Source organism: Nyctibius grandis, chromosome 9 (genome assembly GCF_013368605.1).
Source record: "Nyctibius grandis isolate bNycGra1 chromosome 9, bNycGra1.pri, whole genome shotgun sequence".
Classification (NCBI taxonomy): domain Eukaryota; kingdom Metazoa; phylum Chordata; class Aves; order Nyctibiiformes; family Nyctibiidae; genus Nyctibius; species Nyctibius grandis.
Window position 1 is genome coordinate 29,671,215 of NC_090666.1, and position 24,694 is coordinate 29,695,908.

General features: G+C 44.8%; 1 protein-coding gene across 16 annotated transcripts in view; it reads right to left on the bottom strand.

Annotated features, from left to right (window-relative positions):
* HDAC4 (histone deacetylase 4) overlaps positions 1–24,694 on the bottom strand; it is a 291,798-nt gene that overhangs the window by 130,563 nt on the left and 136,541 nt on the right. For all 16 annotated transcript variants that reach the window (XM_068408262.1, XM_068408263.1, XM_068408269.1 and 13 more), the window contains one exon: positions 1,659–1,903. In XM_068408262.1, the coding sequence (XP_068264363.1) occupies positions 1,659–1,903 (245 nt within the window). The remainder of the gene's footprint in view (positions 1–1,658; positions 1,904–24,694) is intronic.

Consider the following 24,694-nt stretch of genomic DNA (forward strand, 5'->3'; position numbering starts at 1 on the left):
TACAGTTATTACGCACACATATGAGTGTATACATAAATGTATTTACACATTCCCCAGACCTTTGTCCTGAAGAGAACACAGAGGACCCACTAAGGACACAGGCATTTGCTGTTAATCACTCTTCAAACAGCAACTGTTCTTACAAACCCAGGCTCATATCTGTAAATAACACATCGTTAACTTTTAATCCTATCTTCCCCGCTCTGATATGTATTTTGTATTAAAATTAAAGTTATATAAGGTTGCATTGAGGTTGCATTTTAATACTACATTAGCGCTATATACCATGTGCAGTGCTAATCCCCCTTTGCAAAGGGAGCATATTAGCAATTCTGAAAGCTTATGTTACCATAGCAATAGTCTATCACTGTGAAATATTTATATAATGTCTAACATTTTTACTATGCAACAGTATCTATGCAACAGCCATCTTCTAAACTGTACTTCCTACTTACCCTGTGTGTTACGTTTCCTCTCCATCCCGTGCGACAGAGCAGGTGCTAACTTGCACCGTGCAACTCTGAAAAACCTCACCGTGTGCAGACCTACCCACACCTGCTGCATCTGCGCTCCCTGTTCCTGCAGGGACACTGAAGTCCAAAGGTTTGGTTTGCACCTTGCGCTGACGGTATATGTCCAGCAAGTAGGTTATATGCCATTCTACTCCCAAATATGTGATATTAGTAACAGGTAACCTAAAAGCCCTCCTGTTGGGTTAAATTCTACCAAAATTTCCCAAATCCAGGGAAAGCAAGCCACTCATTGGCAGTGGGGCACAGGACTTCTGAATACATGCAGATGGGTGGATAACATTTAACATGACCCCAGCTTACCTTGCTTCCTCTTCTCCACTCTATCCCCCTTTTAAATCTTGGTGCTCACATTCCTTTACAAAAGATCGTTCTCTTAAACGGGGGTTACCAAGTCCAGCACAGTATCTCCACGCCCAAATCAGGTTGTGCATCTGACTATGAGCCAGCGGTGTGCCCAGGTGGCCAAGGCGGCCAACAGCATCCTGGCTTGTATCAGACATAATGTGGCCAGCAGAACTAGGGTAGGGATCATCCCCCTGTACTCAGCACTTCTGAGGCCACACCTCGAATCCTGTGTTCAGTTTTGGGCCCCTCACTACAAGAAAGACATTGAGGTGCTGGAGAGAGTCCAGAGAAGGGCAACAAAGCTGGTGAAGGGTCTGGAGAAAAAGTCTGACGAGAAGCAGCTGAGGGAACTGGGGGTGTTTACCCTCAAGAAAAGGAGGCTGAGGGGAGACCTTATTGCTCTCTACAACTACCTGAAAAGAGGTTGTAGCGAGGTGGGGGTCAGTCTCTTCTCCCAAGTAACAAGCGATAGGATGAGAGGAAATGGCCTCAAGTTGTGCCAGGGGAGGTTTAAATTGGGTATCAGGAAACATTTCTTCACTGAAAGGGTTGTCAAGCATTGGCACAGGCTGCCCAGGGAAGTGGTGGAGTCACCATCCCTGGAGGGATTTAAAAGACAAGTAAATGTGGTGGTTAGGGACATGATTTAGTGGTGGACTCGGCAGTGTTAGGTTAACAGTTGGACTCGATGATTTTAAAGGTCCTTTCCAATCAAAATGATTCTATGATTCTATTCTACGATCTCCTCCTGGTAAGGGGATGCTTTCACCCATCACTTACTTTGATGTGCTCGTGCAGCTGGGCCTCGTGCTGCCGGGAGAGCTGCTCATGCTGCCGCTGGAACTCGGCGATGAGGATCTGTCTCTGGATCTGCTGTTTCTGCTTCAGCGCCAGGAGCTCCTGTTGGAGCTGTTGCTCCCGCAGCGTCGGCTCCGTCACAGGCATGGAAAACTGGTGGTCCAAGCGCAGATCCATCGGGACTGAAGTCGGGGCAACTTGCAAGGGCAGTGCTGTGGTCACATCAACTATGAGGTGAAAACACAAGAGGAGAGATGAGTGTATTCCCCATTTACACTGGGATCTAGTTCTCACACTGCGTTCAGCAAAGACCTTGAGGATCCGTGGACTGAATCAAGAACAGCACCATTAAATTCACACCATTTATTAAACGGTAAAAAAGCACTACAGGAATTCAGAGTTCAAGCACTTTTCCTCCAACTACCAACTCCTAAAAATACATGCGTTTTCTAAAAGCAAAGACTTCAACACATCACACATGACCCTTCTCGATACCCATTCCCCATCTGGGTATTCAAAACATAGATCTCTGTTCCACTTTTCTAGCATCACTTGAAACAAGAAGGATAAAGATTATTCTAAGACTTCACAGAAAGACTCAGCCTTGACTCACGACAGATCAACTGAGGGACTCCTACAGTCAGGAACAAGAGCGTCCCACCTTAAAAAACTTAAGCAGAAAAACACTATGTGCTGTATCCTTTATAACCAGTTTTGGGAAGGAGCTTAGCCACAAGCAAATGGGTAGCGAAGCATCTGAGAAAAATTGTTAAGCGCTTCAATGACAGACTAGATCGCAGGCAGTGATAGGAACCAGGTGCCCCCATGGTGACTATGCAAAGGCTTGCCTCTGTCCTTCAAACTCCAACTGGGACAAACCTGAAGCACAACCAAGACTAAGGTAGAGAATAGTAACGTGTACCAAGAGGATGCGTAACTCAGCCTTATCATGAGAGATGTATGCGAAGAGAAGAAAAAAGGGAAAACTATCACCTTGATTATTGGTGTAGTAAAGATCAGTTCTTTGCTTACATAAAAAGCATCTCCCTGAAGACAAGGGGCTTGTCATAAATAAAGGGCAGCAACAGACACCTACAAAAAACACCTTTGTAATAACTGAATTCAGATTGTTTCCGCTAAAAAAATCACTGCCATCCCATGAATGACTAAAAATTTCTGAATTCCACCTGAATGACAGCTCTGTGTTTCACTTGTACTCCGCACATTTGTCACATTTAATGCCTCTCTCTACAGGGCAATCACTCAATAACTCTTCTGATACCTTTCAATGAACACCATCTGCAGAATAAAAGAGGCTAACCCTTCAAAAACATTGAGCTTCAACAAAATTGGAAAATAAAGGTTTTGGTTTTTTTGTTTCCCTTGGTTGGCTGGGGTTTTTATTTTATCTAGTGTTTTCTTTTTTAACATTTAAGATGTGTTTGTGCAAGGTTGGGAGGGAGCATCAGCAGCATCACTGAAGCTAGATCAGTCACCCATCTGTTAAGATACCCAACCCCACGTTGACAGGGTTCCCCGGGGTTTGCTGGGATGTCTGCGGGGCTCCTGCATGCGCCTGGGGAAGGATACGAGATCCCACAGGGGTAGAGATGCCGCCCAACTAAAAAACCATTGGTACAAACCACCACGAGGCCAGCAGGATGGACATCCTTCCAAAGCAAAAGTAAAGTCAGTTTTACTGCCTTTTACAGCAACAGCTGATTTATCCCTGCCTACAAACAAACTAGCTGGTGAAATAAACTCCAATTCAAAAGGAAAAAGTACGGAAAACAAAAAGCTTAAGGAAAAGTTTTACTAAGATGGACCACCAGCTTTCATCACCTGTATGTCACCTGGGAAAATAGTACTTGAAGAGGAACTTTATTATTATACAAAATTAAACCCATTTCATTTCAAGCCTGATCATTAAACCCTAGGTCTGATTTCAGCCACCTCCTCAAGGACATGAGACAGGAGCACAGAACAAGTTGACTCTGTCCTTCCAAGCAGTGTGTCCTTAGTGGTCACCTGAAATCAACTGTAAATTGTTAGAAATAAATGAGGACCCTTCACTGTCATCCTTCTGTGCCATCCCCAGGGAGAACCAGAGCCATACCCAGCAAGTACCCACATGTAACCTCTATCAGGACATTAGTATCATCGATCCCAGAGAAAAGAGTTTTAATAGGGTTTTCCCCAAATGCTACCCATTTATTTATTTATTTTTGCCAGTAATTGAGAAATACGTAAGAAGTTCGTGCTGGTAAAATCTGAAGCTAAATGAAGCACAGAGGTGCAGTGAAAAATAAAAATAAAATTAAAATAGTGAAGGAATTCAGAAAAATCTGAGGTGTTTTGTAAGGTGGTCCCATGTAAACCAAAATGCATTGCCCTGACACCAAGGGCAAGGCCACAACACAGGGACAGGGACTATGGGAAAAGCAACTCCATCCCAGATGACAGCTCCTTGGAAAGCGGGATGTTGAGCAAAGCGGTGGGGTTTAAGAAGCACCGCCTGGCCAATGCTGCTGGAGCTGAAGGCTGAAAAAAAGTAATAATCATGAACTAAGAGATGAATGTAGAAATTTTGCTCAGTCCACAAACAGCTGAAACAAAGCCAGTTTCAGGGAGAAAAACATTACTCCTGCAAAAGCAGAGAAGTGTAGGAAATGGAAAGCACAGTAAAAAAAAAAAATTGCTTTTATTTGAAAATAAAGATGCAAACAAGAAGGGGGGAGGTGTTACAGCGACAGAATTACGTGAGTCGAGTTTCTTAACATTTCTGGAGAGGAGGGGTCGTGGTTTCGTGTACCCCACACTGGTTGTTCCTCCAGAAACCCCAGGTGCCCAGGCACCCCTCCACAGCTGCCCACCCGCCCGCCGAGCCCAGGGCCACAGCGGACACCCAGTGCCCCACCACGCCGTCCCCCCTGCCCGCACCATCACGTACGACCCCCAAAAGCCAGCAGCAGGGGTGCAGGATGGGTGCAAAGGGAGCGTGCTTCCCCCTCCTTACGCCCAGCTTGTGCTGGGGAGGAGGAAACCTTTTTTTTTTTTTGGATGGAAACGTTTTCTGCAAAAGGTCACATTACTGGAAGCATTGCTATTTTTTAACCCACAAGCTCTTCCCTCCACTTCCCCATTGCTTTCCTTCCTGTGGCCTTTTCCCCGCTCCCCTCTCTCCCCTGCAGGACCGGAGCTGGGATTCCTCGCCACGGATCACCGAGTCACAGTCAAGGATTTTGGGGAGAACACCACGCTCTCGCCTACAGATAACCATTCAAATGCACCTAAACATGTTTCTAAGCCCTCCTCGGGAACAGCCGATGCTCTCCTACATGGTTGGTACTGTGGTCAGCCCCTTCCCCCTTCCTGCCCACAGAGCATCCCTATGGCAACTGCTGCAGCCACTCGCACAGAAAATAAACCTTCATCCATTTTCCCCGCACACGAGTGGGAGCCGACAGCTCAAAACCAGCCCTGAGGAGGGTATCTCGTTTCATGGACTATCGCTTCAGAAACTTCTTCATCTCAGATGCGATGCTCTAAATTAGATCCAGGATTTCAGAGTGACAGAAAAACGTTTTGGGTTCCTCCAGCACTGCCCAAGCACGGGCAACCCCGTAACAGCCCTATATCTATATGCTACGTGCCCCAGCAGCATGGTGTATGGGGCAAGAGGTGTAATCTGAAACCACTGGGTGTCCCAAGGACTGTGGGAAACAGGACGTGTCCTGGGAAAGTAAGATAAGAGTTTCCGTGACAGCAAAAATCCCATTACTATGTCGGTTGTATACAGAAAATGGGGAGAGAAAGAACAACCGCATGAAATGCATAAAGTTCAACAAGGCCAAGTGCAAGGTCCTGCACATGGGTCGGAGCAATCCCAAGCACAAATACAGGCTGGGCGGAGAATGGATTGAGAGCAGTCCTGAGGAGAGGGACTTGGGGGTGATGGTTGACGAGAAGCTCACCATGAGCCAGCAATGTGCACTTGCAGCCCAGAAGACCAACCGTATCCTGGGCTGCATCACAAGCAGTGTGGCCAGCAGGTTGAGGGAGGGGATTCTGCCCCTCTACTCCGTTCTCGTGAGACCCCACCTGCAGTGCTGCGTCCAGCTCTGGGGCCCCCAACATAAGAAGGACATGGAGCTGTTGGAGCGAGTCCAGAGGAAGCCACGAAGATGATGAGAGGGCTAGAGCACCTCTCCTAGGAAGACAGGCTGAGAGGGTTGGGGTTGTTCAGCCTGGAGAAGAGAAGGCTCTGGGGAGACCTTCTAGCAGCCTTCCAGTACCTGAAGGGGCTACAGGAAAGCTGGAGAGGGACTTTTTACAAGGGCACGGAGTGACAGGACAAGGGGTAATGGTTTTAAACTGAAAGAGAGGAGATTTAGATTAGATCTTAGGAAGAAATTATTTCCTGTGAGGGAGGTGAGACACCCGCACAGATTGCCCAGAGAAGCTGTGGATGCCCCCTCCCTGGCAGTGTTCAAGGCCAGGCTGGATGGGGCTTTGAGCAACCTGGTCTAATGAAAGGTGTCCCACCCATGGCAGGGGGGTTGGAACTAGATGATCTTTAAGGTCCCTTCCAACCCAAACCATTCCATGATTCTATGAAAAAAAAAAAAAGTCCTAATGCAAACTAACATGTATTTGTACAAATCAAACAAAAAAAGCCCCCAAAAAGCAATCCCCCTTCAAGAATATGATGCACTATGGCTATCAAAAATCCATTTCAACCATCTGCATATGGATATTATATCCTGAGCATTACTAATGTCATTACTGTACGGTACGAAAGACACGCAGTGATTATTCCTGGAATAGCAGCAATTTCATGGGGTGGTGAATCCAGGGGAACTCCATGGGCTGCAGCCATTTCCCAGCACTATTTAGATCCACATTTAAAAGACAACAAAACAGAACTGTCCAATTCGTCTCTCTCTTATCCCAGCAAATAAAACCTACAGTGATTGGAAAGCAAGGTGCCAGCGTAAGGACACGGACACACGTGACCATCAGCAATGCACAGGATCCACATGGAAACGATGGCCAGGCAAGCACCGGATACGGACACAAGCACAGCATTGCTGGAGCCCTCCTAAATTTGGGAGTACCCCCTCCCAAATTTACAGACAAATACCCCAGAGCTCCAAAACTCCCCAAAGATAATCCTGAGTATGTTTTAATGCAACTTTATAGCCCCTAAGGCTCCAGGAGAGCTCAAAACAGTTAATCCTGGAGGATCAAACTCAATGAGTCAGTAAACCAAACAGCGCAGCGCGCTCCGTGAATCAGAAGCCTTTTAAACGCACTGACTATTTTTATGTCCAGCTGGAGATTTCTGAGCACCTGGCAATAACATCTCCCATCTTTTATACACATGGACTAAAGGTCAGCGTTACTAATACAGAGGTAGCAGTCACTTGCTCCCGCTTACCCGGTCTCCACGTAAATCTGTTTATCTTCACCACAGTTCACTGAATTTGTCAACGCTAGTTAAGCTAAACACAATTTTCCCTGAAATCCGTGTGTGTTTTCCTACACGCAACCTTTATGATCCAAACTCTGTGTTTCCTAAAAGCAGAAAATAAAAGCTTTCAACACGTTAAAATAAATCCACTTTCAGAAGGAATACACTACTACTTGTGTCCTGTGATAAATGACTCCTGCTTTATTCCCTAGTAAGAGCCTTGACTTGCACCATGCAGGCTAACGGTCCCAAGAAAACTTGACAAACCTCCCATTTCCCATCCAAAGGGTCTCATCCCCCCTGAAACGCCCGACATACAGGGCGCCAGCTGCAGAGATCCCGACCACAATTCCCATTCAGACTCCCGGCAGAGGCTGCGTCATCCCCGACTCTTACTATTTTGGTCTCAAAAAAACCCCTATTTGAAATGCCATGAGTTCCCCACAGAAGCGGCAAGCGCTTCTGACCTACGGAGCCCTCGCGAAAACAATAAAACCTTCTCTGCTTAATGAACACATCATCACAACAAAAACAAGCCTGTATTCTTACGAATATTTGATGGTAGACTAGAAAATTGCTTTTATAGGTTCTGTCTTGAGAACATATTAATACAATCGGATTCATGACGTTAGCAAAAGCACAAAGACTATATTCAGAGTTTTAATAAGAAATGCCAAACCCATGAATTAGAAGAACAAGATTGCAATTATGAATAATAAACTATTTCATGTTCTCCCTGCCTTTTCCTTCCCCGTAGGAATAGAAGGAGAAAACGGGAGGAATTTTATTTTTTAATTTTTTTTTGTTTAACCTCGGCATGTAGGGAATTTTTTTTTTTTCACGGTCAAGTTACCATTATTTTTATATCAAGTTTGAAACACTCCGCTGGTTTTCCCTCCCCAAATAAATAAAACACGGCCATGCATCAAAGACTGCCTGCGTGTTGTACGTTAATTAAGACCTAAAGCATTCTAGTCCCCATCGATTGCTGGCACGGAGCGGCCTCATGGTTGAGATTGTAAATTGGACATCTCGCAGCTTGTCCATAACACCGCTGAGTGGAAGTCATCTTAAATACATTTAAGTTGTTCAACACATTTACTGTAAATAAACTGAGAAGCTCAAACCTGAAAGCAAGGGTGAGTTTTCTACAAAAAGAAAAAAGTTGGACGTGAAAATCATCTCACATAAAGGCTGCAGATAAACACGTTATTGGAGAAGTCGTAAGTTGAGTTTCTTCCGTGCTCCAAAACGGAAAATAACTTCTTGACAAGTGCTGAGCGTTTTGGAAGGGATTAGGGGAAGGTGACACCACTTAAATATGTGCATACATATTTAAATAAAACTAACAGTAACAACTGTACTTTCTTCCCCTTCTCTGATACAGCATTTTAATGCAAGTCGTTAAAGGACTAAAACATAGAAGGATTCAGTCCTGAGAACACACTAAAATGTATGTTAAAACAAAATTTCAGTATGAGACGGACACGGGATACTTGAAGCAAGATTTAAATTCAAATCTCGTTTCAGCACAACCTTTACTTCAGCTGAACTTGAAAAATATTTCCCAAACCAGGTTTTTTTTTTAAATCAAAAGCTGTTGCCAGAAAGACTCTTTTTTATTTTTTTTTTTCATTTAAGCAGCACAGAAAACTGCCCCTCTGACATTTTAAAGACAACACCACCTTCAAATGGAAAGTGTATGAAACGTTTTCCCCGAGACCTCCCCCCCTGCAGCACGGAGTGAGTCCCACTGAATTTGCACCGCTCCTTCCCCGTCGCCCTGCTCCTCTTTACTTTGCTTGAAGGGAGAAATTGCATCAACCTCCCCAAATCTGCTGCAAAACACCGGGGATGAGTGTCTGCTCCAGGCTGGAGGAAGCCCAGCAGCACCCTCCCTACCAGCCCCAACAGTATATAAAGTACGGACATACCACGATGTGCCTGTGACAGAACGAGCTTAGGAGATGGGAGCGCACAAACCCCCGATAAAAGAGCATTTCAGCTCCTCCAGTAACTCTCTAGTCCCTGGTGCCTTTCCAAATCGCTGCACACCAGGGAGGGGACGCTCCTCCGGACGGCTGCGGCTGAACCTCCCTGGCCAGCGCTTTCCAGAAACCATTGACTCAGCCTCTCCCCCCGCTCCCCATCTCCCATCCTCTCCGGACTTGGGCTTTATTTCTAACTAATGAGTTCACTTTCTAATTACTGGCGTGCAAGCGTTGCCCTCCAGTCAGATTCTGCCAATAGCAGCATGTCAGCCTTTGAGCACACACACGAAAAAATAATGCAAGAGCCTGGGCTCAGCATCCCCGAGCTCTCAGTTGCTGCCGTCGGTGACAACCCCATCCCGCCCCGCTGAACCAGCACCATCCCGGCACGGCACGAGTTGCAGGATGCTGAGCAAGCGTGTGCACCATCCTCCCCCTTCTAAGCGTTATTTTCAGCTGCCTACATCCCTGGGCAGAAGCAAAAAATCGTGTGTTTATTCCACTGACTTTACTTCTGGGGGGCTGCCCTTGCTGTTTGGCAAACAGCTTTTCAATTTTTTAAAAATTTCCGATATTTTCTATTTCCTACAGAAATACATTTCCTATATTTGCATCTTCAAAGCCACGAAACACCATTTCTAAAACCCACTGCCTTCATTTTGCTTGAAATCAGGCTAGAAAGGAGGCAAGGAGCAACTGCTCGCGTCAAGTGCAGCCAAGGGAGCGTTTGTGGTGGTTTATTCTGGAAGGAAGACTTGTGTTATTGGAGTGTCGTTAAGATTATTATGAATTAAGTCCCTCCTCCCCGCCAGGAAGTGCCTGCTGTGTCCGTGCGGTGCCAGCAGCGGTGGGCAGGGGTGCCAGTGTCCCCTCTGCCGGCTGGCACAGTGGCTGGGCAGCCCAGGAACTCTTTTTCCAGCAGGGCTTTTACTTCCAAAAATGTCAAAACTCACCAAAACGTTAAGAGATGGTGAGATCAGAGCTAATAATAGAAACAAGCTACTGCAGTATCTGACTGCAGCGCCAGGATAAAAGCAGCGTGTTTGTGTGTAAAGCGGAACGAAGAGGACTGAGACGCAGCACAGCATCCTCGGAGTGCCTGGGATTTAGCTGGTTTTAATCTACAGCATGCTAGATGCCCCAAAGATAAGCAGAAATTAATAGATGAGGGGAAAAAACCCCACATTACCATCTATATTCAGCTTATTCTCTAGAAAAAATTTCACCAGGCTGTACTAGAGGAGCCCCAAAACTTGCCCAGGACCCCGCGCAGGTGGTGGGAGCAGGAGGTATTGGTGTGGCAGCACCCAGGACACCAACATCTTTGCGGCACATCCTGAGCATCACACGGGGACAGGATGAAAGCATGGTCCTGCCATGCTCCCCTATGAATTTGTACCATGTCAAGGCAAAATAAAGGATGATGTGCAGAGCTGAGAAGGTGGGGTGCTGCGGGACAGCAAGGAGAAGCACTTCATTATCTCTGCTTTACTTAATTCTTACCTCTACTCTCCCAAAGCAAGGACCAGGATCCCAGGAGGGTTTATCTTGAGCTAGAATTACACAATGTCCTTAAGCATCACAGTGCAGCCAGTCTGAAGGACAGCAAGATGGAGAAGTCAGGCCACTATTTCACCTTGAGATCAGAAGGTCGTCCTCACCTATGGGGACAGGCCAGTTCTCTGCTCACAACAGGTCCGTAAAGAAAAGCAAGGTGCAGTGGCACTGCCGATGGAGCCACCCCTCAAAAGCAGGCAGGTCAGTACACCACAGTCGCCAGTATTTTTGCATAGCTTGCTACGGAGCTGCGTGGGTGAATGCAAAGGCAGCCTGGATCCTTTCTCGATGAGCGAGCTAGGAGTAAACAGCAGCTGAGGTTTCCTACAAGCACCACACATGCTGCAGTTCAGCAAGGGCTGGAGTCATTCCCCGCTATGAGAATATTTCACGCGGCATGAATGGGAACCAAAATTAATCATCCCATCACCCATTGAAACACATCGTGAGGCACCACACCGTAGGCAACAGATGGAGCTTTAAATGTCACTCACTCATTCATTGCAAAGAAACTTTTTGCTGATTACTACCGAGACCTGAAGACATAATAAGGGCGCAGTGATTTTGGATTTCTATAACCAGCTTTTTTGATCCTAATACCTTCCCTGAAAAAAATCTCATTAGCATTTATTAGAAACTTAAGAGAGATCTACATACAAATTTTAGGATGAGAGGAAACGGCCTCAAGTTGTGCCAGGGGAGGTTTAAATTGGATATCAGGAAAAATTTTTTTCACTGAAAGGGTTGTCAAGCATTGGAACAGGCTGCCCAGGGAAGTGGTGGAGTCACCCTCCCTGAAGGGATTTAAAAGCCATGTAGATGTGGTGCTTAGGGACATGGTTTAGTGGTGGGCTTGGCAGTGTTAGGTTAATGGTTGGAGTTGATGATCTTAAAGGCCCTTTCCAATCAAAACAATTCTATGATTCTATGAAATTTTATTCATGACGATAAGAAAATCAAAACTTGAAGAGCAGACCACTTGTCCTACTTTGTCCATCTTAGATTTACAACATTATAAAACGACTCTCTACTTGAAGAAAACCCACCAAATTACATCAACAACAGATAGAAAACATTTTTGTAGCGTTTCCCTGCTCGCAGCCTTAGAACAGTACATCAGAGTTTGAAAAAAATATGAACTTTCAAGGCTAAATATCTGGATCTCACAAGCCAGTTCAGCTGCATTTCCGATGGTCCCATCTAAAGTACTATGAAAGACTTCAGCACTCTTGCCTGGGGGCTGCAACACCACCCTGATCTCCTGAGCACCTTCAGCATACACAACGTATAAGCAGTCCTTAACAAAAGAGTGAACAGTTCATGTCACAGCACCCGTGAGAAGGCCAGGAATAAAACCTTGATTGCACAGATGTCTCCAACTGATGAGCCTGTGCAGCACAGAGAAGCTCCAAAGGGAGACACTCAAGTTTCATCGCCTCCTTTTCAATCACTATCCTACACCTTCTTCGTGTTGTTTTAATCAACAGCTTCTTTAACAAATGAGCATCTTGGATGATGCCAGTGCTTTTACTGAAATTAAAGATAATGGAATCAAAAGAGTCAGCTTGGACTATTTCTCACTTTGGACTTCACACAATTACGGCAAGCCTTTCCTTGCATGCTTTCCTTGCAAGCTGGGGGGTAGACAACCAAAATCCACCTGAGTTTCCACAGGAAAAAACATGTGAATAAACAATAAACACCAGAAAACAAAACAAAACAAAATATATCCCTTCTTAAAAGGCATTCCTAGGAATATAATTTCACCTATCTCCTCGTTTCAAGCACTATCTGGCAACTGAACCTCTTTGATCCATCTGTCTCGCTGTTGGTACAAGAAACTCCTCACCTTACCAGACACCAAGACAAAAAGGCAGGTTGAAGGAAGATCTGATATACTTCTGAGGAAACAAACTCACGTAGATTTCTCATATGCTTCTTTCTAATCTCACTATGAACTTCCTTCAAGGGAAAGTGATCATAGAACGGTTTGGGTTGGAAGGGACCTTAAAGATCATCTAGTTCCAACCCCCCTGCCATGGGCAGGGACACCTTCCACTAGACCAGGTTGCTTAAAGCTCCATCCAGCCTCGCCTTGAACACTGCCGGGAAGGGGGCATCCACAGCTTCTCTGGGAAACCTGGGCCAGTGTCCCACCACTCTCACAGGAAAGAATTTCCTCCTGATATCTAATCTAAATCTCCTCTCTTTCAGTTTAAAACCGTTCCCCCTTGTCCTGTCACTCCATGCCCTTGTGAAAAGTCCCTCTCCAGCTTTCCTGTAGCCCCTTCAGGCACTGGAAGGCTGTTAGAAGGTCTCCCCAGAACCTTCTCTTCTCCAGGCTGAACAGCCCCTACTCTCTCAGCCTGTCTTCCTAGGAGAGGTGCTCCAGCCCTCTCATCATCTTTGTGGCCTCCTCTGGACTCACTCCAACAGCTCCATGTCTTTCTTATGCTGGGGGCCCCAGAGCTGGACACAGCACTGCAGGTGGGGTCTCACGAGAACGGAGTAGAGGGGCAGAATCCCCTTCCTTGACCTGCTGGCCACACTGCTTTTGATGCAGCCCAGGATACGGTTGGCCTTCTGGGCTGCAAGTGCACATTGCCGGCTCATGGTGAGCTTCTCGTCAACCATCACCCCCAAGTCCTTCTCCTCAGGGCTGCTCTCAATCCATTCTCCGCCCAGCCTGTATTTGTGCTTGGGATTGCCCCGACCCACGTGCAGGACGTTGCACTTGGCCTTGTTGAACTTCATGCTGTTCACATAGGCCCACCTCTTAAGCCTGTCAAGATCCCTCTGGATGGCATCCCTTCCCTCCTGCGTGGCGACCACACCACACAGCTTAGTTTTGTCGGCAAACTTGCTGAGAGCGCACTCAATCGTCAGAAAGAGAATTAATCACGGAGGAGATGGAGTAGGAGCCTGCAAGTCTCATCCTGAGATTATACATGAAAAACTCCCCATGAAGGAAAAAAAAAAAGCTACCCAGCTAAATACATGTGGGTGTGTTTGAGGGATACACTGCAAAGGTGGGGTTACACAAACGCCTGGACCTTCTCTCTGGAGCCTGCAAAGCATCAACAAACCATCAACCAGAGCAGGAGCACCAAGAATTAAACAGTGAACTTCCAGGAGGACAGTAGACATCATATCTCTTCCTCACTCGGATGCATCAAGGAAGAATTGTTTTCCCATTATAATCCCTGTCAAAGCACAGGGGTGCCATTCACGTAGACGGAGAGGATCCTGGGGCAGAGCAGGCAAGATGATGTGATGAGAACTGAAGTGAAGGTTCGCTTGCAAGTAGAGATGGTGCCAGCTGGTAAACAGCCAGGCCATTTGAGAGTTGTGTGATAAAAGCAGTTATGGCTAGGAGGAAATGCTGTCAGCTTCCTAAAAACACGGAGAGGAGCTGGGAGATCAAAGTCACCTATCTGCTGCTGAGAAGGAAGGCTGGTCCTCTGCCAAAACCACACGGAGAACCTGCGGCCAGCCCCTGCCCTCCCGCGCCTGCTGTGTCCTACCAGCTTGCGAGGCGAGGGAAGGCAATCATTATCGGTAAAAGGAGAAAAAAAGCAGCAGCACAAATGTTGTTGAAGGCAGGTCTGGGCACCACTGAGGGAAACTGCATGGCAGAGCAGAGGCAACGCAGCGGTCGTGGTGATCAGCAGCTGGTGACTCCATGAGACGGGAGCTTTAACAAAGAGCTCAAGATCTAACGTACCAATTTATTTAGAAATCAAGCCACGGTGTGTTAACTCCCTCAGATCAAAAGAGAAGGTGAAACTGAAACAAAGTTCTTAGGAATTACCTGTCCCACAGTATATGCTATAATTTTACTAAAAAGACATATTGTGGTCATTTTAAACAGCAAATAAATGGTTATTAATAACAGGCTAGGAAACTCATTTCTGTCACCAGTCAAGGGGCTCCCAGCTGCACAATAAGGCCCAAAATGTGCAACAAAACCTCCTCCATCATGGAAAAAAAAAAGTAAACGCAGCAAAACCAGCAGCTAAACAGCAAACTGTAATAGGGAAGCGTTCAGCAGCTCTCAAAAAATATCAGGAATTGCTCACAGGCTGCAGTGTTTTCAGCAGTTTATTAGAAACCCAGACCCTGGTCCAAGAAAAGAAGCATACATTCAAATGGGCAAGTAGCCCACAGCTTTCTGTAGCCCCCTCCTTTCTGTAGCCCCCTCTCTCAGGGCTTTTACTTTCAAATAACACATCTACTCAGGTACCTCAGCTGCATGAGGACCCAGGATGTTTCTTGTTATCCATTCAAAATGATTAAGATGCATAGGGAAAAAAAAAAGCAGCTATTTTAAGAGAACGTTAAACACAAGTAGTTTTCTAGAGCAATTCAGATAACCTCAAAATATTCCCATTCCATAACAGCACAGAGAAATTACACTAAAGAACTTTCTCATTTCCGAACATGCAGGTGTTGCCTTCTGGTTCTTTAATGCAAACATTATGAAATACACGCCTGAGTTAGGATTTCCATTAAAAAAAAAAAAAACCAAACAAATAGCTTTGCATCTTTGTTTCAAGATGCAGCTAATCAAGGACTGAGAATAATGAGAAAGCCCTTTTGTTATGGAAGCCCATCGGTGTTAGTGTGGGCTAACAGGAAGAATCAGCCTTTCAGCTGCTCCTACCAAAATGCTAAAGCACGAGGGCAGATTTTTCCCTGCATCCCCCCATGCACGATAAGGTTTCCCCACGTCAGTGATGACTCTCACTCAAAGCAAGCTTTTTCTTGGCATTTACGGGCAAACCACTGACATCAGCGTTGGCTTTTTAGATACGGAACAAAAACTCAGCGCTCATTCTGCTGAAAATATCCCAGCCTGTGAAGACCAGAACATCATTTTCTTTTATCAGTATTGGACAGGCACTGCTTCCTACACAGGTGGAGAGCCAGAGTGACACACAGATGAGTTTTAACACAACAGATCCACAACAATGCAATAGGTCAGATCCACATTTAATTATAACAGTTTTATATATTTTCATAAAGAATAATTTTTTTTAAAACCCACTTTAAACTCGCCTTCTTCAGGAAAAAGCAGTGTAACAAGAAACACCTCTATGAATGAACTTATTATTTTAAAAGGACGACTTAATTTTGTTGCTACAAGCTGCTAGAATTAAAGTTCTATTTTTTTTTATTAAAGGACATAAGCTGGTTGGTCGCCTGCTGTGTCTTGTTAAGCAGCTTCACGAACCACCTGTTGAGCAGCGTTTCAGAAGGAAGGCAGTAAGAGGACTGCCGTCACTGCTCACGCATTCAACACATGCAAGTCCTTATGCAACCAGTTGCAATTAAAAGGTCCCTGACATCGAGAACAACCTTTGAATTCAGTAAAACCTTGCTTATATAAATGGTAGGTCAAGCACTTAAAACAGTCATCTCCCACTTTTCCCAAGATCAACCAAAGGTGGAGCACAAGATGGCTATGTCCCCCCGCCTCCCCAAAGACTGTCCTTCAGCTAGAGTAAGGAGCACTGCTACCAAACATTAATGCGTAAAAACAAGGAAAAATTAAACAAATGCTTTCTAAGGCTCATAAGAATATTTTGCCTAAAGAATAAGCACTTTGTCCCTTCCCTGCATCCTTATTATATTGGATGACCTAACCCCAATTGAAGAGCAATGACCATGACACTCCTGCGTCCCTCCCAGGGCTCTGTAGAGACGATTGAAGAGAAGAACAGACAGCCAGTGTTCCCCTACTCTAACGTGTACTGCCAGAGAAACAGCACACCCTTTTTCAAAGAAGGGTGGATGAACGAGGACAAACACCCACATGAGCTCCCACTTCCTCTCATATTTTCTTCATCGTACTTTCATCACCTTCTCAGTGGCATCCATCACTCTCAAAAGCCTTGGTAGTGTGCATAGAAAAGTAAAAAGATGGGCATCAGTTGGGTACAGAAGTTAAAAACTCACCTTTATCTTGACCCCACTATTGGAAATGACCTAACTGAGCAGCATCCAAGCTGAAGACAAATCATTCACAGCTATATAAAATTTGGGTAACGTTACGTCTACACTACAGCTACTACAACCAAACCAAGAGGTGAGCAAGTCTTCCCTCAGTGCTCCAATGAATAAGGCAATTCTGGTTTGTGTTGCTTAAAAATGCAAGTCAGTTCTTTAGCATCGAACTCCATTTAATTGTAGCTCATGCAAAAATGGTGTTTTTGCTAGAAGAAAGATGGTCTTGATATAATTAACTACAAACATCATCATAGCTAAACTTGGATTCTGTCAAAACACATCCACAAAGAGTTGTTTTTCTTCTGCAGAACGTAAGAAAGGCCAGGAGGTTTTCTCACAATGTTCATCTAGGTAAGTTGTTTCCTCAAAACAAACCTTTAATGCTAAAGCATTTCCTTTACTGCCTCTTGCTATATGGAGAATAAAATGCCCCGCTCCTCGGAGACCTGGATTTTGGTACAAGCTCCTGCACAACACCCAGCCTGACTGCAGGGCTATGGAGGAGTGGGCATGTCAGTTAATACAAAACCTAAATCATGGCATAGAATCATAGAATCATTTTGGTTGGAAAGGACCTTTAAGATCTTGGAGTCCAACCATTAACCTAAGAACTTCAAAAATGGTAAAACCCAAGAGAACAAAGAGTGGCACAGTCTCACGGAGCTAAATACTCTATGAAATTTTAAGAGCAGTATCTAGCATCAGCCAAGCTGGTAAAGCACAGGGCAGACATCAATCAGTTTGGGAACCTGCAGCTGATCTTGACTGGAACATGCAGAGCACAGACTCTTGTGTGGGGACTTCCTGTTGTGGGCAGGCATTGCTCATGGGCCTCACGCTGTATTCACATTTCAGCTCCACATCAGAAGATCAGCAATCAGATGGCTTGTTTCTGTTGGGCAGCTACTTCAGACTGTTAAGATTGGACCTAACTATGGGTTTTCCAGATTGTAGCAAATTAAACGATGCCTACCTACTTATGTGGTAGGCTACAACTGTGCTCCAGTTACGTTCAGGCAACAAATTTCTCTGCCTAGGGGCTGACTGTAGCCTGATTCTTCTACAAAAAGAAACAGAATGCTGTGAGAAGCCCAAAGGTGAGAGACTTAAAAATATATATAAGGATGGAGATCCTATATGTATCCTTACCTAAAATAAAATAATGATGACTGACCTTTTAGAGCACTTGAAGAAGATAAAGAACTTTGGAAAGAACGTGAAGAGGGTTCAGTGATTCAGCTGATTGAGGCTTAAGAGGACACTTGGTTATGAAGGGGAGATATGGGACAAAAGACATTCAGAAAACTCAGAGATAAAAAGGACATCCAGGCAAGCAACTGAGGAACAATTACAGGACGTAAACTGAAGGAAAGAAGCCAGAGAGTGGTGGTCAATGGGACAGAGTCCAGTTGGAGGCCTGTGTCTAGAGGATTCCCTCAGTGGTCAGTACTGGGACCAGTACTATTCAATATATTCATTAATGACTTGGATGAGGGAATAGAGTGCACTGTCAGCAAGTTCGCTGGTGACACAAAACTGGGAGGAGTGGCTGACACACCGGAAGGCTGCGCAGCCATTCAGAGGGACCTAGACAGGCTGGAGAGTTGGGCAGGGAGAAACTTAATGAAATATAACAAGGGCAAGTGTAGAGTCCTGCATCTGGGCAAGAACAACCCCATGTACCAGTACAAGTTGGGGACAGACCTGTTGGAGAGCAGCGCAGGGGAAAGGGACCTGGGGGTCCTAGTGGACAGCAGGATGACCATGAGCCAGCAGTGTGCCCTTGTGGCCAAGAAGGCCAATGGCATCCTGGGCTGTATTAGAAGGGGTGTGGTTAGCAGGTCAAGAGAGGTTCTCCTCCCCCTCTACTCTGCCCTGGTGAGGCCGCATCTGGAATATTGTGTCCAGTTCTGCGCCCCTCAGTTCAAGAAGGACAGGGAACTGCTAGAGAGAGTCCAGCGCAGAGCCACGAAGATGATTAAGGGGGTGGAACATCTCCCTTATGAGGAAAGGCTGAGGGAGCTGGGTCTCTTTAGCTTAGAGAAGAGGAGACTGAGGGGTGACCTCATTAATGTTTATAAATATGTAAAGGGCAAGTGTCATGAGGATGGAGCCAGGCTCTTCTCAGTGACATCCCTTGACAGGACAAGGGGCAATGGGTGCAAGCTGGAACACAGGAGGTTCCACATAAATATGAGGAAAAACTTCTTTACGGTGAGGGTGACTGAACACTGGAACAGGGTGCCCAGAGAGGTTGTGGAGTCTCCTTCTCTGGAGACATTCAAAACCCGCCTGGACGCGTTCCTGTGTGATATGGTCTAGGTAATCCTGCTCCGGCAGGGGGATTGGACTAGATGATCTTTCAAGGTCCCTTCCAATCCCTAACATTCTGTGATTCTGTGAAGAGGAAAGCTTTTTAAAGCAAGTTTAAGAAGGTTAAAAGTTGATTTAGTGATAACTAGAGACAAGTAGAGATGGAAATGATCTCCCTATCGCTTCCCTGAAACAGTACACACCCTTGTTATTGTCAAGAAACAAGGCTACAAATGATTGTCAGTGGGACACTCATTTTTGCATTAGGGTTGCTTTCAGAAGCCCCATACTGGGCTCCCACACTTGTGCTAGACACCGAAATGTAAGGCTGGAGCCAGCAACAGCCCTGAAACGCTTCTCAGCTGAAGACAAAAGGCTTCGGGGAGGAGGATGAGGCTGACCCTAAGGCAGAACTTGCACTGAGGTCTCCCTTCACATCCCCTTTCATTATAAAGGTTTGGAGAAGGATTAGTATTAAACCCCCCATCTGTTTGCCACCATCTGAAAAAAGAGAAAGCAGGGTGGCAGAAGAGCAAAGGCTCAGTATGAGCACGGAAGGTACCAGCCTGAAAAAGGAGGCAAAGAGCACATAAGCAAGACTGGTAGAGGAAAACCAGCGCAACACGGTGATTTGTGGATATGGCAAGTCTTTCCCAGCAATTTCAATCCATGGTGTGATCAGCACTAAGCACAAACCTGGTAAATCCCAAATCAGCAGCAGGAATTTTACCAGCTGCCAGCCGTTTTCTGGGTGACTTCTCCCACTACTTTGAACAAAACCATCAGCGAGCGGTTGGAGTTGTGCCTTGCCAGAGTGAGATGCCGGCACGACAGCACCCAAATCCCCACCTCTGGATTTAAGAAATGGAGAAGGCAGCAGTCTTCTGCATGTGTTCTCAAACTTGGCATCTTTATTGGTAATGATTGTGAACAGCAACACATTTGGAAAATGAACAGAAGACCATCTCTCTTCAGATCAGGGAATGCACAAAGGACCACAGGGATGATGTGGCTCCTTCAGGTCTGTCTTCAGACCCCATATCTCTTTTTATAGCACTCTACAATAACTGAAACACAACAAAAATGGGACATTCGGTTCTTGCATGCACTTCAACATTCCTATACCAAAAATTGTTTCAAAGAAGGTATCCAAAGCTAAGATAATCACTACCAAAAATTTCTGTTGATAAAATTCTTGTTTGATACCATTACAAAATTAATCCCTTCTCCATCAAGCAAATCACGTTTTACATGAATAGTATTTTATTTTTAGGCCACTTTAACAAAGGACTGTATATTCCACAGCTTCATCCGTCAAGTGTATGAACCCATTCTTAACCGATGTTTTTCAAGAAATATTACAAGTCCATTTGCATACAATCAGCTCTTTGTAATTTTTTCTTTTGTGCAACACAAAGTTGCAAAAAACTCGCTGCGCTAAAGAGGCAAACAGTACCTCTGCAAGTCGCATGAGACCTTGCTTAGCTTGGGGTCATTGTACCTACGGCCTTTCGTAGTGTCATTCTGTTTAAAGCTACCAACGCCCAATTTTGTTTCTAAAACACATCAAGTTATGGGAAACATTAAGTCAGGAACTTCTTCTCTCTTTTAGAGTAAATATTTTATAAAATTTACTTCTCCTTAATGTGTAGTTGCCTTAATGTGCTACGTCATTTTGATGAAATTCTGAACTTGACATTTTTTTTTCTTATGGACCACAGAATTTATCCAATAAAATGTATACCCAAAAGACTACAGAAACAAGTCATCCTTGCAAGGAAACCAGACCATTTGAAATATTCATAAAGCACAACAGCATGTGTGAAGACAAACTGCTTAGCTCTCTTTAGAGCATCATCCTCTGAAAAAGCAATTCTTGCTCATAAATCCTAAAAATAGAGAGAGGGCATAAAGGGAGTTTTACTTCTAAATAGCACTGATAAAAACTTACGGTTCCAGTAACTGGTTTCTAAGATGTGTGTTGAAGAACTGGAACAACCACAGAGAAAAGGCCACAATGGCTGGAATACAGCAGGGAAGACACCACTGTGAAGGACATCAGCTGGGTAAGTCCACCAAAACTGCAAAGCCACTGGCTTACAACATGTAAGCACCAGCTAAGAGGAAATATCAGGTGCTCGTGGGCTCCAAGCCTGCAGTAAAAGGCCTATCCTTCAGCTGTGAGAAGCAAGTTTAACCGAGGCCAAACTAACTGCCAAGATGATTAAAGGCCACAATTACTACTAAGAGAAGTGGTGGATCTTCCCCCTCTCAGTTCACAACTCTGTCTTGCCAGACAACAATCTTTGGCAAAACACAAGGTACTGACCTACATGTTTCTGAGTGGCATTTAACTTAAAATATAGTGGAAAGCCAGGCGAGGTGATCTAACAGCATTTTCTGAGAGACTGCTTGTGTATACTCTGTTGCCAGACGAATCCCAGACCACGCTCCTGACGTGCCGAGAGCCCATGCCTGAAAGCCACACAAAGTTCTCATGCCCCACAAGACATGAAGCCTACGAAAGCCCCTCTGCTCTCCCAGCTGATTAGCCGAAGGAGCCAACCCAAAAAATAGCACTTAGTATTCCTAAAATGCCATTGTTACAATTTTTTGGTATACAGGAACTTCTAGAGACTGATATCTGTGTTTGCCTGTGTGTTGGACCACCCATCTTAACTTCGAAGACAACCAGCAGAACTTAAAGTATATTAAATCCTGCGTCAATGTTTCCACACTGAAATAAAGCTGTCTTAAATCACTACAGCCTAATCCTCCTGTGATTTAGCCTGCTTTAATTTGCATGTTTCCACTTCACAGCCAATTTGCCTCAAGTTTGCTTTGCTCAACGTAGCAGGCTTTAACTGCACAGCCCTGCTTCAGTGGGTACCATGAGACAGCACCAGCTCCTCTACTGATCTCCAGCCCTGCCAAGAACCTGGGAGATTTATTAAAGACTTCATCGCTTGAGGTGCTTGGGAGTCCAGAAGCGATGCTTGAAAATGGGGGAGGGATGAAGCTACAGGAGCTGTTGTTCCCTCATGTCTTCAATGGTTGGGTGGGCTGAGGAGCTCCTACCACACGTGCCCCATTGGTGCTGGGATAACTGGCCAGAGTTTTGAGCAAGATGCCAAAACGATCCAGGTTAAGCAGAGTCCCTTCCCACCAGCACAGAGGAGCTGGGTTACTGGAACGACTGGAGCGATGGATGCAGTTCTGCAAGAGGAGCCTACAAAACTGACCTACATCTGAACACCTAAGGATGCATACGTGAAGGGACTATTAAAAAAGCCCACTATTTGCAGATCACAAGAGTCACACATTATTGAGAAAGGAAATTGTTAGGCCCTACTTTCAGAGAAAAAGAATACAAACAGTACAAACCAGTGCTGTTTTCTGCAAGACACTGAGGTCTGCAGACAGACAGAGGTGGTTTGGGAAGGTCTGCTGTAATAATTTCATGTACAGATAAAACAGAACCAGATAAACCTGATGAAAGTTAGAAGCAGGAAGAAACATTCGGCTGAAATACCTTACCATCAGTTTGATCACCACTGTGCGTTTAGAGGACATAAAATTCATTCTTGGCCTTACCCAAACTTTGACTCCCTTGTACAATCATCACTTTGTCAGAAATGCCATCTCAGTATTTTTAGGTGACAGTACGTTTGTTTGTACTGTACATTTCTGGTGAGCAAACTTGTTATATTTTGTAGGTCACTTGCTTTTACCATCTGCCTTGATTTATGCTTAAGGAAAGTGCTGTTTCTGAAATCCCTGGTGTCACACACAATTGTGAAGATATTGTAACCAGCAGCAGTTTGTTTTTGTAGCATCCCAATGCAAATACTTACGGTTAATGGGAAAAGGCACCATCAAAAGCTATCAAAGATGTACAAAGGCATTTAGTGGTGTCTGTCCTCATTCACCCCTCAGCCCCGCACTGGGTCAGGGTACAATTACTCAACAGGGAATGCTCCAGGGAGATGCCTGTCCACCACTACCACCATGTCCTGCAGCAGGTAGCAACCTATATGTGACTGCTACCGTACGCATCCCTGGAGAGCCTCACAAGTGGGGACACAGGCAGATTATCACTGGATTAAAATGAAATCACCAATTTAATGTTTTCTCCCAGAAAATACTTTCAAGGTTTGCACACCCTTAACCTTTCACAGGAAACGCTCTCCATTTTTTCATTAATAGCACCCAAAACTTTAAAAAGCTTAGCATCATGGCATGCTGAAAATATTAGTTCTGGGCTATAAATAAAAATGGATGCCAATGTTGCTCACCCTAAACTCAACGCTTCTGCATACAGACATAGGCAGCAACACAGAGGAGCAGTGATGTGCATCATCCTCTGCTTCCAGAGAGGGCACAGAGACAGATTTGGACAAAGCCCACATAAATAGTTTGGCAATGCTCTACAATGACTTATTTTACCAAAAAAGAGATATAAAGCTTATTTAAAAAAATAAATATTGAAATCTTTTTTTAAAATATTCCCATTATACACACCTATTCCCCGTATTCGCTTCCAGTTATATTAGTCTGCTTCCCCCAAATATTTAACACAATAACTGAAGGTACCTCTCCATTAGTATAAGTGAGTCTTCTATAGGCAGTCACATGTATTTATTGCTTTAAGTCAGTTTGTAATCAGAATACATGTATCAGAGCAGAATGCCTGTGCAGTCATGTGCCACTGCATGATATGAAACTAAACCTGTGCTGGGAGAGATCCCTTACTGCAAGATTTTTCCTCTTGTGAGCCCATCTCAGATGCTTGAAGAAGCTTTTCCAGCCATACTGACAGCAACAAAAATAAGGCAATGCGACAACTAGCTGGTCCCTGGGAAGGAAAACACAAAATTATTCAGTAAGGTCTTGGAATTTTATAGCTGATTTGTCCTTGTTTTGCCCATAACCTCACAAGTGATGCCAGCAGCAAACCCATATGGCACATGTAAGACTAAATATCTGCTGCTTGGGAAAATGAATGTCTTAAAATTAGCGTACGTGTTAAAGATCTAGTATGCAATATCTTAAAAGTACAAAAAAGTTGTTTAATTTTAAATCCTTTGCTCCTCCAAGACTGCTTTATCAAGGAAGTCTAAATCTGTTTATAGCTAAAGGAAAAAGGGAAGGTACTGAAACCCAGGAGTGCCGCACTTGGGCACAGCCTTAATGCAGTGTCCGGCTGCTTGAATTTGCTTTAAGAATAACCCAGTTTATCTCATTTGTGGGAGGCAAACAGCTTCCTGACCACAACTCTTCCAGATGCTTGTTACCCGAGGAAGTCAGATAACATGCCACTCATGACGTTACTGCTCTCCTTTGCTCAACAGGATTGACAGTGGCAGGTAATGAGGCAGAAACCCACAACTATAATGATATTATAGGTGGTGTTGAATCCGTTAACTAGGCAGCACATTTAAGAAGGGTTTAACCTCCATCATCATCTATTTTGCAGTTAAAAACGTCCTCAATACTCGCAGACAGCTATATTCACACAGAGACGCACAGCTTAGTCTTTTGGATGTAAAGTAGTATTTAGATATAAACCAGCAGTTAATATTATAATTCAAAGGTGTAAAATAATACCATGCATTATATAATGGCTACTTAGAAGTTGAAATTTTCGTCATATGCAAGAACTTATTTTCTGGGAT